Source organism: Chiloscyllium punctatum, chromosome 4 (assembly GCF_047496795.1).
Source record: "Chiloscyllium punctatum isolate Juve2018m chromosome 4, sChiPun1.3, whole genome shotgun sequence".
Lineage (NCBI taxonomy): Eukaryota > Metazoa > Chordata > Chondrichthyes > Orectolobiformes > Hemiscylliidae > Chiloscyllium > Chiloscyllium punctatum.
Genome location: NC_092742.1, coordinates 66,751,138 through 66,768,684, shown reverse-complemented (window position 1 = coordinate 66,768,684; position 17,547 = coordinate 66,751,138). Strand labels below are relative to the sequence as shown.

The 17,547-nt window shown below is 39.3% G+C and overlaps 1 protein-coding gene across 3 annotated transcripts in view; it reads left to right on the top strand.

Moving 5' to 3' along the window:
- Positions 1-858: 858 nt before the first annotated feature.
- sec23a (Sec23 homolog A, coat complex II component) overlaps positions 859-17,547 on the top strand; it is an 86,971-nt gene continuing 70,282 nt past the window's right edge. The window contains exons 1-4 of one of the 3 annotated variants that reach the window (XM_072568931.1): positions 859-966; positions 10,332-10,573; positions 13,059-13,116; positions 17,105-17,191. In XM_072568931.1, the coding sequence (XP_072425032.1) occupies positions 10,353-10,573; positions 13,059-13,116; positions 17,105-17,191 (366 nt within the window). In that variant the 5' untranslated portion in view covers positions 859-966; positions 10,332-10,352. Of the gene's footprint in view, positions 1,013-6,057; positions 6,080-10,331; positions 10,574-13,058; positions 13,117-17,104; positions 17,192-17,547 lie in introns of those variants that run through there. The other 2 variants (XM_072568933.1, XM_072568934.1) reach the window with 2 other exon arrangements.

Below are 17,547 nucleotides of genomic sequence, written 5' to 3'. Positions count from 1 at the left end.
ATCGGAAAAATGTTTTGAAACTTGAAAGGGTTCAGAAAAGATTTACAAGGATATTGCTAGGTTTGGAGGATTTGAGCTATGGGGAAAGGCTGAACAGGCTGGGGCTGTTTTCCCTGCAGCGTCGGAGGCTGAGGGGTGACCTTATAGAGGTTTACAAAATTATGAGGGGCATGGATAGGATAAATAAGCAAAGTCTTTTCCCTGGGTTGGGGAGTCCAGAACTAGAGGGCATAGGTTTAGGGTGAGAGGGGTAAAGTATAAAAGAGACCTAAGGGGCAACTTTTTTCATGCAGAAGGTGATAGTGTATGGAATGAGCTGCCACAAGAAGTGGTGGAGGCTAGTACAATTGCAACATTTAAAAAGCATCTGGATGGGTATATAAATAGGAAGGGTTAAGAGGAATATGGGCCAGGTCCTGGGAAATGGGACCAAAGGGACTGTTTCTGTTCTCTACATCTCTATGGTGTAGAGGAGGGCGTGATTGTGGCATTTGGTCAGAAGAAGGTGCCGTTGAGTTTTGCCATCCTCCTCTTTCCCGATGATATCGCTCCTTTTGTGAACTCTGGAGTTGGAGTCGCCAAGAACAATTAATTTGTCTACTGCTCGTACCCGTGAGAGGGATTGGTCAAGGCTGGAGTACAATGCTGCATTGAGCATTGGGGCACGTGCACTCAATACTGTGACATACTGGTTCTGAGTGAAGATGAATATAGGTGGCATGAGCCATCGCCCCCAATGACTTACAGACTCCGCCCACGGCATGAGGCCCCGCCCCTTTCCCACCATCTCGATCGTCCCCCAACCAGATGCCCCTTTGGCTCCACCCACGGCGCTGGACCACGCCCCTTAAACCGCCCCTCCACGCCCCATCCTCAGGCCACGCCTCCCCCTGGGTTGGAGTCGCCTGTTGCCGCTACGTGGCAGAATCTGCCATATTGACCGCGTCAGCTGTGCGTGCGGAGCCGGTAAGTGCAGTACCTGAGGCCGGAGGTTGTGACAGGCCTCCCTGCGGTGAGTTGCTGCTGTCGCTGTAACCTGCCCTGAACTCAGACAATGGCGGTGTGGGTTCAGGTTGCTCCTGGAGCTACATTCCGGAACCGCTCGCGGTTTGGTTCTGTCTGTGAGCTGCCCCAGTTTCACTGGGCTGTTGGGTGTGAGGTGCCCAGTAACACTGAACTCCTGAGTGCAAGGTGTCACTGGGATCGAAGTACAAGGGACGGTTTGAGGTTTCCTCTGTCACTGGGCTTACGGTGGGGGTATGAGATGCCCGGTGTCACTGAGCACTTCACATCTTCTCATCACTCCTAGGCCAGAGACACTGGGTACTCTGAACCCACTGACCCCCCAATTCCAGTGATCCTGGCTTTGGGGAGTCGGAGGTTGGTTGGGACAGGTGTGAATAGAGACTGTAAGTTGCTCATTGTCAATGTCCTGAAAGACCATCTGATGGTTTTGGTAGCAATAGGTGTGAGGTGCCAACGACACTCGGTTTATGATTAGATTAGATTAGATTTTCTACAGTGTGGAATCGGTGGACAGGATGGTATGACGTACCTGGTCATTGGGTTCAAGGTGGGTGTGGGGTTTGGAGTTGAAGAAAAGGGTCTGTGATGCCTAATGTCACTGGACTTTTATTGTGGGGATTGATGAGATGCCCAGTTTCACTGGATTGCCTCTGTGTGTGTGTGTGTTTATCTGTCTGTTGTCATTGGGCGAGTGGGGGAGGGAGTGATGGAGAAAGTGTTGTGTGTCAGGTGTTGGTGAGATGTCTGTTATTGCTAGCCTGTAGGTTTGTATATGCCAAGGCTGTAGTAGATGATGTGTGGAAAATGCCTTCTGTTCTTCGCCACAAGCTCTCTCAACAGGTACTTGGGCTTTTCTGTGGGTATATGTGAAATCTACATACTTTGTGTTATCTGGGATTTTTGACTGAGCTCTTAATTTAAAGTTAAGCAGGTTCTGTATCTCAGTTGAAGGTCAGGTCTCCACTGTTCGTTCTGATCATGGGTCCTTGCTTCCCTCCTGAATTTAAACTGCAGTCCTGGGTCCATTTATTACAGAAGTTGGTTAGTGCTAGGAGTCCCCCTGTACTGACCAGCTGCTGCTAGATGAGCCTGGTCAATCAAACGGTGCTAATTTGGTTCTTTTTAAGTTTTTTATTTAGCAACGTTGGACAATTTCAACAATTTAAAATGATACTGCACTTCATTTTAGAGAATATAGGTATAATGTTTAAATTTTTTTTCCTCAGCAAAAGGTGGTCCAGTGGAATTTCAGTTGTGGTTTAATGCTTATGTTAAAATCACAATTTTTGACAACGCAACCCTGACTTTACTTGAGGCCAACTGTACTGAAATGAAAGAAGTGCACACAAATCCCTGATTCACCTAGTAGTAGTTTAAGCCTTTGGTTAGTGGCGAGGATAAGGGCAGGTGTTGCAAAGAAAACACCACTGGGCTAAAACAAATTTCGACAGAATATTCCCCAGAGGGCGACATTTGTTTAATATAGTATTTCCATTTGAAGTCCTTGGAGAAGTAGAGGTTTCAATTACTAACAAACATGTTTTTGCTGAAATACCTCAAAACAGCTCCAAGATATTTCTTTCAAACAATTATTATTTAGTAAACATTGGAATGTAACTGATGAAGACTTTTAAAAATTTGCTAACATGAATGAGAATGATTTTGAACATATCCTGTAGTGCACTACGATTGGGCTAATATTGTCTTGTAAAGTTTGTATCCTGGAAATTTATTTAACCACATTCCTGTTGAAAACTCTTGAAAAATTTTGATTTAGTATCTGTCTCCGAATAGGTTTTTATTTAATTACCCCTTACCTTTGTTTTTATGTTCTGTTTTTATTAAATTACTGTTTTACTACCTATAGACCTTCCCACAAAAAATGCCCATTACTCTTCTGATTTCCATTTTTACTTCTCTATATTGGTATACTATAATTGGCTTTCTTGATTAGCTTTAACCCTGACTCTAATTTGAATTTCTTTCCTCTTTCAAAGGACTCCAGCTTTTGCAACCCATCATTCCTTGTGGAGCTTGTATGTAAATCATCTCTTGCTTGTCCATTGTCCATATCCATCAAATTTGTTCTCCAGTTTATCTCCGTTTCTGTTTATTTCAGTCACTTTTCAGTTACATTACAGTTCAACTTATTAAATGTTTTCTTCATTTTTGCTTTGCCTACTTGCCCACCCTTAATTTCTGAGAACTGGATTAGGCATGTTTTGGACAAAAAATATAAGCACAGATGGAAAACCATCTCAGGTACATTGTACAGTCTCATCTGTACTAAACTGACTATATCTTTACTCATCATTAGTTTTCCCTATTACTGAATAACTAAAATTATTCATGTTTGAAGTATTCTTTTTGAAAATATGCAACTCTTCCACTATGTTCTTTCCATCACTTTTATTCTTTTAATTTCAAGCAAAATTGAACTTTTGAATTATCGCCTTGATCATCCTTGTGATTAATATTGGTGTTAAATAATCTGTCTGACAGTACTTGCATATTGTTTACCAATGAAATCTTTGCGTGTATTTCATCAATTTTAATCACAGCTGTTTGTGCATTTCTAACTCCTATTTCTGCTCTGCCGATCTTGATATTTTTATGTCCCTACTACTTGTTCTAAATTGCATGTAACTTTCCCGTTTTCTCTTTTATCCTTTGTGCAATTATTGTTCTTGCTGTCAGTTCCTTTCTTATCTCCCTGCTACTATTATTTTAAATTATTTTATGCATAGGAACATGAGTAGACTATTCAACCCATTGAGCTTTACCCACCAATCAATATGGATGATGAAACACTTCGATTCCTTTTAGCCATTCCATCCAAATAACACTGTACACCATTGATAATCTACCTTAAACATGCTCAAAGACTGAGCCTCCAAAGAATAAAGAATTCCAAAGGTTCACAACCTTCTGAGTAAAAATGTTTCTTCTCCCTTATTTTTAAACTATATACCCCCTTGTTCTAAATTCTCTAAACAGAGAGAACATGTTACCTGCATCTATTCTGTCTATCCCTTAGTATCTTCTAAGTTTCACTGAGATCGCCTGTCATTCTATAAAACTCTACTGAACCTAGGTCTAGTTTGCCCAGTTTATGTCCATATGGCAGTCCTGCCATCTGAAAGGAGGACTGGTGAACTTTCACTGCATGATCTCTTTCCTGAGATAAGCAACCAAAATTGCACCTTCTCCTCCAAGTACAGCCGAACTAGGCCTGTAGACTGTTCCTGTTTTCAGATTCTCTTGAAATATAGGCTGATATTTCATTGGCCTTCCTGATGGCTTGCTGTATGTTTATATTAGCCTTCAATTACTTATTAACAAGCATACCTAGTCCTTTTTTCACTACTTTTAAAGTAAATTTTTGTCTTTTTTCCCTAAGTTGCATTAAATTGTGTTCCCACTTTGTTTATCAGTTTCTTAGTCCTCCTTTGTATTGAAACAACCTTCCAGTCCTCAGGCTGCTATTTCCTTGAATCTTATACAATCCTGAACTTCCTCAGTTCACCACAGTTCATAACCATTTCAGTTTGGCAATGAAAGTGTGAAGAAACTCTGCACCATGTCTCCTCCAACTTTTACCAATCACCATGGCCTTAACACTACTACTGCCCACATGCCTAACATTTCTTCCTTTGACTTGAAGAGGGTGTTGAAGCAAGTTTGAACTTCACTGGTTACTCTTTGATTTTGTGCTACTTTTTCCTACAAGAAATTAAGACATTCATGACAATCCTGTGCAGTATTTTGGTGACCTACTTGTCATAGTTGAACAGTACATAAAGGTCTGTGTCAGGTAAAAGGAGAGATTAGTGAGAGACCCAGAGTTTGTTGTATAAAAGCATTATAGACAATGAAGGTTATTTTGAAATAAGCTCAGAATGGTGAAAAAGCTCAGCAGGTCTGGTTGCTAGCATCTAGAGTTTCCGTCCAGCGTTCTGTTTTTCCAAAGTTCCACAGTACTTTACTACTTAAGGGCTATTTTGAGTTGGATCTGGAGGTGTAAGAAGAGAGCAGTTCAAGTAACTGATAAAGTTTGCCACTTCAGATTGAAAATGCTTTAGTGCTTGAGGAAAACTTCAAATAAACCATCAGCAAATGTACCTGTTTTCAGCCAGGAGCTGTGTTCCCCATAAGATGTAATCTATGCTCTGGAAGTCACGGTCACAGGTGGTTTACTGTGAGATAAATACTAGCTGAGTGATTGTAAATTTTTCAATGTACATGTCAAATTTTAAGTTAAATTGAAAGTTCAAATTGAAGTTAAATTTTCACGTTGAAAGTGATATAACCTCACTGTGTGCAAATGTGCTGAATATTTTTGCAGTACATAGATGAATATTCTGTATTGTATTTGAAGCTTTGTAGATTATCCAGCCCCTTTATGATTTAATAAGACTGCAAAATACCATGGAGAACAAAGCTTACTGTAATCTCAGCCATCTTTGTAGGCTAGGAGCTTCTTTATAACCATAAAGACACAAACATGCTGAGAGTGATATCGGAATTGTTCTGATTAAAATGGTAAAAAAGACATCTGTTGTTAGGCTGTTCTTTGTTGCATCTAAGCTCTCATTTGTGTATTTAAGAATGTTCTAAGCTGCTGATAAGTCAAGTGCAAGAAGGTCTCTGTTCAAATCTCACCTACCACTTGGTGTGTCATTTACATATCTGAGACAGTTGATTTAAAAATACTGAATTACAGTGGCAAACTGCAGTCAACATTGTGATAGCTCATAGAGAGACATGAGCTAGCAGGATGGGCAAAAGTTTTCATGAAATGTCTGAAACCATAAAACATTCTTATTAATCCAGGGCACAGCTGCTTCTTCAAAGATTCTAGGATGTGCAGAATGGGGAGCTTCTATGGTGTTCAGGACAATATTGTTACCCAACCAATACCATAAGGAAGTGAACAAGCTGCTCGGTGTTTTAGAGAATCTACAGATCACAGAATCACTACTGCAAACTGGCATTTAATTCACTGCACTTCAAATGAATTACTTTGGGACAACGCATGAACATGAACAATAAAGTACTGATCAATATGTATACAAGTTTTCTATTAACTTTTACATTGCATTTTAAGTGAATAGCTCCATTTTAAAGGTTGCATGATAATGTTCTTCCATCACATACATAATACTTATGCATTTGTTGTGATGATATTTTGCAACCAGCCCCTGGAATGAAGATAATGCATTTGTTCAAACTGGTAAACACTCTTCAATCTCTGCTTTTCTGGTCCAGTGGGGAATATGCATCAATTTGTCTGCTCTACAGCATAGTATAAAGAATTCTTTACCCCATTTTGATCCCAATACAACTACAGATGAGGCCAATCAGTGAAGTTTTCACTTTGATTTTGAGAATGCTATGTTACTTAAGATGCGAATTTACAATTCTTCAAAGTTCTCTTGGTAGAGTGTGGTTGATTAGAGTGGTGCTGGAAAAGCACAGTGCAACAGGCAGCATCCGAGGAGCAGGAAAATCTATGTTTCAGGCGGGAGCCCTTCATCAGGAATGGAAGCCTTGGGGGTGGAGAGATAAATGGGAAGGATTGTGGGTAGGGAGAAGGTAGTTGAGAGTGCACTAGGTGGATGGAGGAAGGGATAAAGGTAATATGTCGGAGGAGGGTGGAGCGGATAGGTGGGAAGGAAGATTAACTGGTGGGACACGTCATGAGGATAGTGCTGCAAGTTTGGAACTCTGGTAAGGGCGGGGAGGGGAAATGAGGAAACTGGTGAAGTCCACATTGATGTCCTGGGGTTGAAAGGTTCCAAGGCGGAAGATGAGGCGTTCTTCCTCCACGTGTCAGGTGGTGAGGGAGTGGTGGTGGAGGAGGCCCATCGTCCGTAGTTACACTGGCACTACTCCCCATCTTTTCCTCCACTACATTGATGACTGCATCGGTGACACCTCATGCTCCCACGAGGACGTTGAGCAGTTAATCAATTTCACCAACACGTTCCACCCCGACCTTAAATTCACCTGGACCATCTCTGACACCTCCCTCCCCTTCCTGGACCTCTCCATCTCCATCAATGATGACCAACTAAACATTGACATTTTTTTACAAACCCACCGACTCCCACAGCTACCTGGATTATGCCTTCCACCTACCTCCTGCAAAAATGGTATCCCATATTCCCAATTCCTCTGCCTCTGCTGCATCTGCTCTCAAGAGGAACCAGTTCTACTACAGAACACACCAGATGGCCTCCTTCTTTAAAGACCATAATTTCTCCTCCCATGTGGTTGAAGATGCCCTCTAACGCATCTCATCCAACCCCCACACCTCCACCCTCAGACCCTACCCCTCCAACCACAACAAGGACAGAACCCCCCGGTCCTCACCTTCCACCCCACCAACTTCTGCATAAACCGCATCATCTGGCGACATTTCTGCCACCTACAAACTCCACCAACACTGCCACTCCCTCACCATGTGATGCTTGGAGGAAGAACGCCTCATCTTCCGCCTCGGGACTCTTTAACAGGGCATCAATGTGGACTTCAGTTTCCTCATTTCCCTTCCCCAAGAACCTTACTCCAGTTCTAACCTTCCAGCTCAGCATCATCCTCATGACCTGTCCCACCTGTCAATCTTCCTTCCCACCTATCCACTCCATCCTCCTCTCCGACTATCACCTTTACCCCTTCCTCCATCCACCTATTGCACTCTCAACGACCTTCTCTGTAGCTCCACCCCCTCCCATTCCTGATGAAGGCTGCCTGCCCGAAATGTCGATTTTCCTGCTCCTCGGATGCTGTCTGACCGGCTGTGCTTTTCTAGCACAACTTTCATCTTGACTCTCATCTCCAGCATCTGCAGTCCTCACTTAGGCCTAGAATGTGGTTGATGCCTGTCCATAATTTTGATTGGTTGATTTGAAACCAGTAGATCGTTCACTTTATAGCCTGAACAGAATCCAAAAATAATTTTGTCTATTATCTAATTATCTCATTCACCCCGTGAAAAATGCTGAATGAATTTCTAATATGTTTACTTTCTTGTGACTTGTAACAAAGTCTGAGTTCATTTAAAGCCAACTCAACCAACAACTTAAATTGATAGTAAAGTCTTATTCAGCTCCTTGGATAGACTCAAAAATCTACGATGTTTTGGTAACTTTACGTGCGATAGTGTAAATGGAAAGAATGTTATTGGAAAAATGAGTAAAAACCAACTGTTTGATTGTTTTCAATAATTTTATACTTTCAGAACGTGATTTACGCATATTTGTAAATTGGATGCTATATTTTTGATTATGTAAACATTTGGAACGTTTGCTAAAATTCTGTATCAATTATTTCATTTCTCCTGAGAGAATTTAATATCAAATCTTTTCTGGGGATAGAACCTGACTATTGACTCCAGATGCCCTCGTGTACTATGCTTGTCGATACGTACTGATGTTAAGCAGAATGTTTAATTGCTTTGTACCTCCAATTCTTTGACAGTTTGGACTGTGTATTTTTAAAGTTATTTCAAGGTGCATAACAGTATGCTGCATGTTGGTGAAACTATCTGTAATGAGCTGTAAAATTTTGAAGTATCATTCAAGTACTGGTCTTCCTACTATAATGCGCATTTCATTAATGTGAATTTGCTAAAATGCACTTGACGAATTGAGAACACTGTTTATGAAGGCTGAACTTTTGAAGCATGTATTGGTTATAATGGGATTCTGGCCCCGTTAGTTTAAATGGTGCTGCTATTATGCAATTTTCTTATAACACAGCATTGCATGAGAATGGAACTACTGCGTTATAGCACAACCAACTGTATTATGGATTAGTTGCATCAGATTTTCCCTGGCGTTACCTCACTATAACTGTTAGGTGCTGTGCTTTTATCCTCATAACTTCATTATTATTAGTCCCACACTCAGTTTTTTAGCACTTCTCTGCTTTATTCGTCTTAATCTTCCTCCAGTTTTCTCAACATGTTCATGGCCCCTGCAAGGACATTAGTGCCACTTCATTTCAGTAAAACGTTTCTTCTTGCCGATGTCACATTTCACCCTCAAATTCAGAAGTCAATTTTTTATTCTAACTGCAAGGAAACAATTAGATTAAAGGCCATCTATACCACTGACTTTGGAGCATTATTTACCACTCTCCTATTCTCCCTCTTGCCTTTACCATCAATTAGCCACTTGACTCAGAAGAGACTGGCCCTTAGTAATACTCCTTTTGCTATACTTCATAAATCCTGGTGTTGTAGGATGGGGCAGCAGTCAGTTTTTGCATTTTCAGAAGCATTTGTTTGCAGAGATGCACAGTACAAATACACATTTCTTAAACTCAGACTCCAGTTCTGGTATATACCTTTTTTGAGAAGCTGAAGGGAACCCCTAGTTAGTGGTCACCATCAACATTCAACAAAATAAATTCATAAACAATTAACCACCGTGTACCTCCATGTTTGTTTAATACAAGGTGTCCTTTGAGTGGTCCGAGTTACTCTGAGGTCTCCAAACCTGTGAATGGTCACCCACATGTTTCCTCATGGTATTTCTTTGTTGTGAACCATCGGGTGACTACATTCTGGAATGTGCCATCAGAAAACCCTCATCATATGCTGTAGTATTTGGCCTATTGTTGCTCAATCACAGAGATCCTGTCTTGATTCCATTTTCAGAACATGAAACATTGATCTTGACTTTGTAATTGTGTAAAATGGACCATAGGAACAAGAAGCTTATTTTACAACTTTTTAAAACCATTTACTGTGTCACATATTTTACCTTACCAATTTGTTCCATTTTAATGGGTGTTTTCTATCCCTGGGCACACGGAAAATCCATGATAACCACAATTCACGTTCCACATGTTCATTGAAGGTATTTTTCAATCCTTTGTATCTACATGAAAAATGTAGAGCATATACGTCTGAACTCCAACTAGCACCAAACTCCCAAGATGTGAGCAAATAATTTTACGTGATCACAAATCTGAGCTTCAGGGCAAGCAAAGCTCTTGCCTGATGTTGTTTCAAGACTGAACACTTTCCTGGCTTCACATAACTACCATTTCCGTCTTATTGCTGAAGATTGAGCTCTTGCTGCTTAGCTTAACTCTGATTCAGTCGTTAAGTAGTATGAGTTAAAATGTTGCCGGAGAAAGAAGCTACCATTAGAATTTGCATTTTGTAATTTAAATCTTCATAAAATTTCACAGAACGATAGTGCTTTCAAGCTTGTCTTTCTTCAAGTCAGAATATTTATATCAATAACTTAATTTTGATACCTTTTTAAAAATAAGATTATTTTCTTTCGCAGACTTAAGATTGTGAAGTTACAATGGCAACTTTTATGGAGTTCATCCAGCAGAATGAAGATCGGGATGGGATTCGGCTGAGTTGGAATGTTTGGCCATCAAGTCGTTTGGAGGCAACCCGAATGGTTGTTCCTCTGGGTACCTTGTTTACACCATTAAAAGAGCGACCTGACTTACCTCCAATTCAGTATGAACCTGTGCTTTGCAGTAGAGCAACCTGCCGTGCAGTTTTGAATCCATTATGGTAAGTCAGTATTAGAGATTCAAATATTTGAATTGACCAGTTAATACCTCTCCGTACAGCATGAATAACTTTCTCTAAGGTCTTTACAGATTTCATTTTCATGCAGAAAATTGGAATGTACTACTTAAAATGTAAAATATCTTTAAACATCCTTGCAATTCACACAAAAATGAGCTGGAAAAAATTGTAAATTCTGGAGGTACTACTGAAAAGAAAGACAAGTAGACATTTTGAATATGTATATTTTGAGCATAATGTTTTTGTAAATACACGTGCTGCATTTGCTTATGATATAATAATTGGCTATTGCTATTAACAAAAGGAGAGATGAGAATAATTGCCCTTGATATCAAGGCTGAATTTGACCAAGTGACAAAAATGAGTCAAGCAAAATTTAGTAGGAATTGGGTGGAAATTTCTCAGTTGATTGGAGTCAGAACTGAGCACCAGGGATGAATCTTTTAACTTGTTGATCAGCGATCTCTGTTCCAGAACATCACTACAGGAGTTCCTCAAAGTAATGCCCCGAGGCCAAATCATCTTCAACTGCTTCATCAATGAACTCTCCACCATCATAAAGGTAGTAGTGAGGAGGTTCAATGAGGACTTCATATTGTTGAGCCCGAGGTCCTTGGATACCCAAGCAGTCTGTGTCCAAATGTATTAATACCTGGGCAATATCAAGGCTTGTGCTGACGTGACAAATAATATATCATATGTGTCAGGCAATGATCATTTCCACCAAACGCTTAGTAGCAGTAGTGTACAAATCCACTTTCAGTTGCACAGCAGAAATTTATCTCCTGAAACAGTAACGTCTGAATCCATGACAGCTACCACCTAGAAAGACAAGGGTGGCAGATGTATAAGAACGTTATCAGCTGCAAGTTCATCTCCAATCGACTTAATGTCCTGACTTGTAAATGTATCAACATTCCTTCAGTGTCAGTGGAATACAGTTCACCATCACCTTTATAAGGACTGTGCCTTTTTATCTTTGTGTTTTTAAAACCTGGCGATTGAATAAGAACATTTTTAACAACGGTATTTAAAAGGGTGGTTCTAGTTTTGAAAGGATGTAACCTGGCACCTATGCCAAACATTGTGTAAACAATAATTTGGACATTTAGTAAATGAAATTAAGATTGCAGATGTTTGGAGTCAAAGGGGTGTACTGATGCAGCTTTTGCTGGCAATGAGAATTTGATTGGGCTATGGACGTGTGACCATGTAATGCTGATGGAGACTTTTCTGCTTGTCAACAACTGTGTGATTGGTTTTCAGTTAGCTGAACAGTTTGGAGCTGGGAACAAGTTAGTGACAGAAGTATTCAACTTTTCCCCAGCTCAAGAGCAGCCTCCTTATTCTTCGCAGTCAAAACTCACTGTAAACCTGAAGAGAACCAGTTGATCTTTGCTGCATCAGTTTATATATGCTGTGGATTTTAGCTGATATGGCAATAACCTTTTATAAGAGAACCAGCCATCTTTTTTGGCTCACTAAACAGTTAAAAATGACACAACATCAGGTTGTAGTCCAACAGGTTTATTAGGAAGTACTAGCTTTTTGAGCACTGCTCCTTGGAAGTACCTGGCGAAAGACAACTGAAGCAATGTGCTGGTCAGCAGAAGATTATTAGGATCATTTCAATGATGGTACCTGTGAACAAAGACTACTGAGCTGTTTTTCCAATTTTTCTCCCTCTGCCTATACTCTCTTTTACTCCGTCTGATCATTTGTGTGTGTAAAAGGGGAAGTTTTAATTAGTATTATATATTCACAATTTATAGCTCTTTACTTATAGCTAGAGTCTAATTACTTATAATTATAATTCATATTTGGTGCCAAAACCTGGACCATACTTTCTAGCAGCTTGGGTCTGAAAGATGAGTGAATCGTAATAGTTTCTCAAGGGAAATTAAGATGGACAATAAATGTTGCCTAAGCCAATGAATATCTCATGAGTGCATGAAAACAGTGCACCTTAACATGGCTCCTGGTAAACTTGTTACAATATGTGGAGTAAGTGGACACCTGGGTGAGGCACTGATCTGCACAATCCAGAAAGGTGCGATGCTCGTCCTCTAAGCCTTGCAAGTGCTCGGAGGTGAAAAGGTGAAAATTGATCCCAATTGGAAAACTTGAGTTGGACTTTTGATTGCATGGATGTTACTTGATGACTCTCGGTAAATGCATTTTCTGGCACTCTTTGTTTTAGCTCACACCAGCAGAATTGACATTAAGTTAAAGTTTTGTTATGATCCTATTTTTAGAGCTATACCCCATACAAGTCATTACCATAGGGAAAGAAAATTGAAGATGGCGACTAAGATGTTTTGAAAAAAAAGATAAAATTGGTACCATGTGAATAATTGCTTTTTATTTCTGTGCTCGAAGATAAATTTAAGGAAGGCACATGTTTCTACAATAGTCTAAAATAAGCCTTTGAGTTTTTCTCTCTAATTTGACTTTTGTTTGTTTTTAGCCAAGTAGATTACAAAGCAAAACTGTGGGCTTGTAATTTCTGCTATCAGAGAAATCAGGTAAGTTGGTCATTATGGTTGTTAGTATAGTAGTTTGCAGCAGTATCTGTCCAGATACTGTGTAGTAGACATATACTGGAAGTATTTATGACATGAATCTAACCCATCATTGGCGTAATATCTTTAACTACTTAAAAACAGTGGTCATTTACTATTTCAATTGCTGTATTGGAGAATAGGAACAGGTGTACATTGTTTAGTCTTTTGACCATGTTCTGCAATAAAACCCAATCATGAATGATCTTTGCCCTAACTCCATTTATCCCTTCATCTCAGATTTAGAATTAACTGTGATCTAGCATTGCTTCTGTTATCTTTTGTGTGTAAAAGCATTTTGTTATCTGGCCTCAAACATGTGGCTCCATGTTATATATTATGACCATTTTTAGTCTGAGTTGCTGATCAGGGGCTGTAATTTCTGCATATTGATTTCCCTTAATTTCTTGAAAATTTGGTTCAAATCACTTTTCAGTCATTTAAATTCTTGAAATTACAATTCTAGGTTGTCACTTCTCTTAATTTTACTGTTGGAAGACTAACTACATTTTGATAGATCTATGCTGTACTCATCCCCAGGCAAACAGGTCCTTCTTAAGGTTTTGTACCCAGAAATACACTCCTGGTTGAAGTGTAGTCTAACTAGGACTTTGTAAAGTGGGAGCATGACATCTTGCCCTTGTATTCTATTCCTGGAGATATAAAAATCAGTATGGCATGAACATTTTTGTTTGTTTTCTGTACCAGTTCATGACATTTTATGATCTTTGTTCAAGGTTCCGCAGTTTTCTTTGAACTTCCACTGTTTCTATCTTAGTATCATTTAGAAATTACTTCCTTCTGTTCTTTTTCACTCGCAGTTGGAAGACCTCATATTTTCTGAGATTTAAGTCTTTTTGCCCCAGTTTTGTCATTCATTTAATTCATTAATGTATTTATTGTATTCTGCTTCAGCCTAAATTCCTTACAATGATATTTTATCTTGTCATGTGACTTTCCACTTTATTATCATCATCGATAATTCATGTTGTGTTAGCTGAAGACCCAATACACATCTTTTTGGGACACCATTAGTCATACCCTATGAATTCGAATAGCTGCTCATTTTCTTAACCTTGTCTCTTAGAATTTGGCCAGTCTCTTCTGAGGATGCTTATCCAGTGCTTTTGGAAACCTGTATGATATTGCATTTATTTTTCCTATTTTAGTTGACTCTTCTCAAAATCAATTCAGATTCATCAGATGCAGCATTCTTTTTTCTTTAGTTGGAAAATTTTAAGGTGTTTCAATAACATAGCTTTAATTATAGACTCTAGTAATTTCCTGACAACCAGATGTTAGGGTAGCTGGTCTGGAGTTCCTTGTTCTCCTATTTCCACAAATTGTGAAATGAAGAGTATTCTAATCCACAGGAAAGGTCGCAAAATTGAGAACTTTGGAAGTGATACAGGCTTTTGCACTGTTCACACCTACTTCCTTAAAAAAAACCTTCAGTAGAACTTATCTGGTCCTGTGGTTTTATTATGGTCTGTACCACACTGGAATCTTTTCTTTGTACACTCCCACTGGTTGGATTTTATTTAATCCATGAATTGATTTAACAGTTTGCTGTTTTCTTGTCTCATCCCATTGAAGTCAGTCTTATGCAAATTTCAGATTTTAGCTTCTCTGCATTATCCTTTTCAAACATTACATTAAAATCCTCATATTATGATTGCTAATCAAAAAGGAAGTCCCGATACAGGTAGTTCTGGGATAGCACACATTTCAAGAGTGCAATTTGGCTATAACGTGGCTGAACAATTCGGCAATGGTATTTTGGAGAATACTTACCTCTGTTGACAATAGCGCGATTCCAGTGGAGATCGGTTTGCGCATTTTGTTCTGTGTGTGTGCCAATGTGCGCGCTGAAATCTGCCCATCATTTTGTGCATGCCCTGATGTTCTTGTCCACGCCGAAGTCTCTGTGCTATTTTATGCATGCATGATGTCAGTGCTGGTCTTTGTGCCATTCTGCACATGCACTGATGTCAATTGCTGACAGAGCAGTTTTCTGTGCTCAGCATTTTAAAAATGTGCTCAGTTAAATTTCCTTTTGTCTCATTAATAAATATGATTTCAACCTTCATTCAGGTGGTGGTATATGTTGTGTGTTAGGCTTTTAGGTGATTTTTGTGTGATTAGTGAGTGATATTTCTTTCTGGTCTGCCCCTAACCCCACTTTTCCCATAAACCCCTTTATTTCTATTAGGCAAGGTTTCACTGGTATGCAAGTATGGCATTCTAGGAGAACTACCTGTATTTTTACAGCAGTCTTCACGATTACCACATATCTCAAAACACTCTATAGCTGATGGTGCTTTGATGTGTTGTATTGTAGGAAATGTGAATAACCAATTTTCCTATTTCTTTGGATATTTTAGAATTCTGGGTTCTTTAATGTCCACCTGAGAGGGTGGGATGGACCACAGTTTAATATCTCATTTGTAAGCCAGCATCTTAAACTATACTGTTTTCTCACATTAGTACACTGCAGTGCAGTTGAAGAATATTTGTGGCTCTGAAATCACAACACTACTTAATGAGCTATGGCTGACACAGCATGCATCCACGTTAACATAGCATTTGTTAACTAAATATGGCTTATTGCTGAATCTAATATGGAATGTCTCCTTGTTGACTGACTGTAGGACACATTGTAGCAGGAAACTATCTGAGACAGACTTAACAGATTCACTACCTTTTAAATTGATAGTCTGCTTGTCTTCATTTGTATGAAAATTAAATCCCTTCATTAAAACCACAAGCCTTTGTTACATGCTTATATAGTTTTTGTTTTATGCGATTTCCCAGTTCAGACTGCTACTAGGGGCCTATGTATCACTCTTAAATGATCATCTGCTTCTTGATTATGTCCTTAAAGTTTCCTTATTCTACTTGCCTCTCATTACATTCCCTTTCGTATAGGTGTAGTTTCATCTTTAATGATTGAGCTTGCTCCTCTCATTTCTATCATTTTTCTTTACCTTTCACTGTATGTCTAATAACTTCGTATGTTTAATTTGCAGTCCTGACCATTTTAGGCATACTTTAGCGATGGCTACCATGACATACCTTCCAGTTGAAGCTGTATTTGATCAATTTCTTCCTTTGTACTCCATGCACCTTCAGAATCACTCGTGCCATAACCTGTCACTTCACTGGAATGTTTTTAATATTTAATATATTTAATGCATCTAGTTTAATTATGTTGCAATTATTGGTTTTTAAACTTTACTCGTTTCCCCTTTTTGTTTGGTTTTAAATATTATTATTTATATTAATATTTCCACTTAAACTTTTACTGTCCACAAATTGGCTCAGTGTGGCTCAGTGGTTAGCAAAGCTGTCTCGCAGTGCCAGGGACTCAGGTTCGATTCCAGGTGACTGTCTGCGTGAAGTTTGCACATTCTCCTTGTGTCTGCGTGGGTTTCCTCCACGTGCTCCGGTTTCCCCCCTCAGTCACAAAGATGTGCAGGTCAGGTGAATTGGCCATGCGAGATTGCCCATAGTGATAGGGGCATTAGTAGAGAGAGAGGGATTAGGTCTGGGTGGGTTATTCTTCGCAGGGTTGGTATGGACTTGTTGTGCCGAAGGACCTGTTTCCACACTGTAGGCAATCTAAAACAAATCATCTCCTCCCATCCTGTTACTCAGTTGAAGACATTGTTCCTGTTACCAGGACCCGTGTCTCAGCCCAATTTGAGTGGAATCCATCCAGTATTTCAGTCTCTTCCTCTCCCAGTGCTGGTGCGTTTACCCTACCACTCCTTCAACAATGTGTTCATCTTTCTAATCTGCTTATCCTCTTGCCTGTTTGCAGTACAAAATACAGTGTCTTCGATTGGGTCAAGTACTAGGAATAAAACAAGTATTTTGTATACAATAGAAAGTAATTTTCAACTGTGGTTTCAACTTAACTCTTTTTGATTTTTTTTTCACTTCAAAATAGTTTCCTCCTTCCTATTCTGGGATATCTGAGATGAACCAACCCGCAGAACTTTTACCGCAGTTTTCTACAATTGAGTATGTAGTTCAGGTAGGACGGTTGAACCCCATTTTTACTCAAGACTTTTGGTTATTGTATTGGTAGCAAATGATTGGTTTTATTTTTTCACTGGTATTTAAATTCAATCTCATTAATGCAAAAAGTTAACTTGTTCTGCTGTACCTTTAATTTCTATTTTTTAATATTAGATTTAAGTTTTGCTTTCACTTTTATTTGCACATCTTTAGAGATTTAATAGATTCAAGGTTTAGAATAGCTTAAGCAGAACTATTTAAGAGCTCTTATCTTTTTCAATATAATTGAACTTTACAATGCCAGTGTTGTACAAGCGGTCTGAGGTAATCCTGTTCAGATCGATTTGCTGCATAATTTACACTTTGGACTTT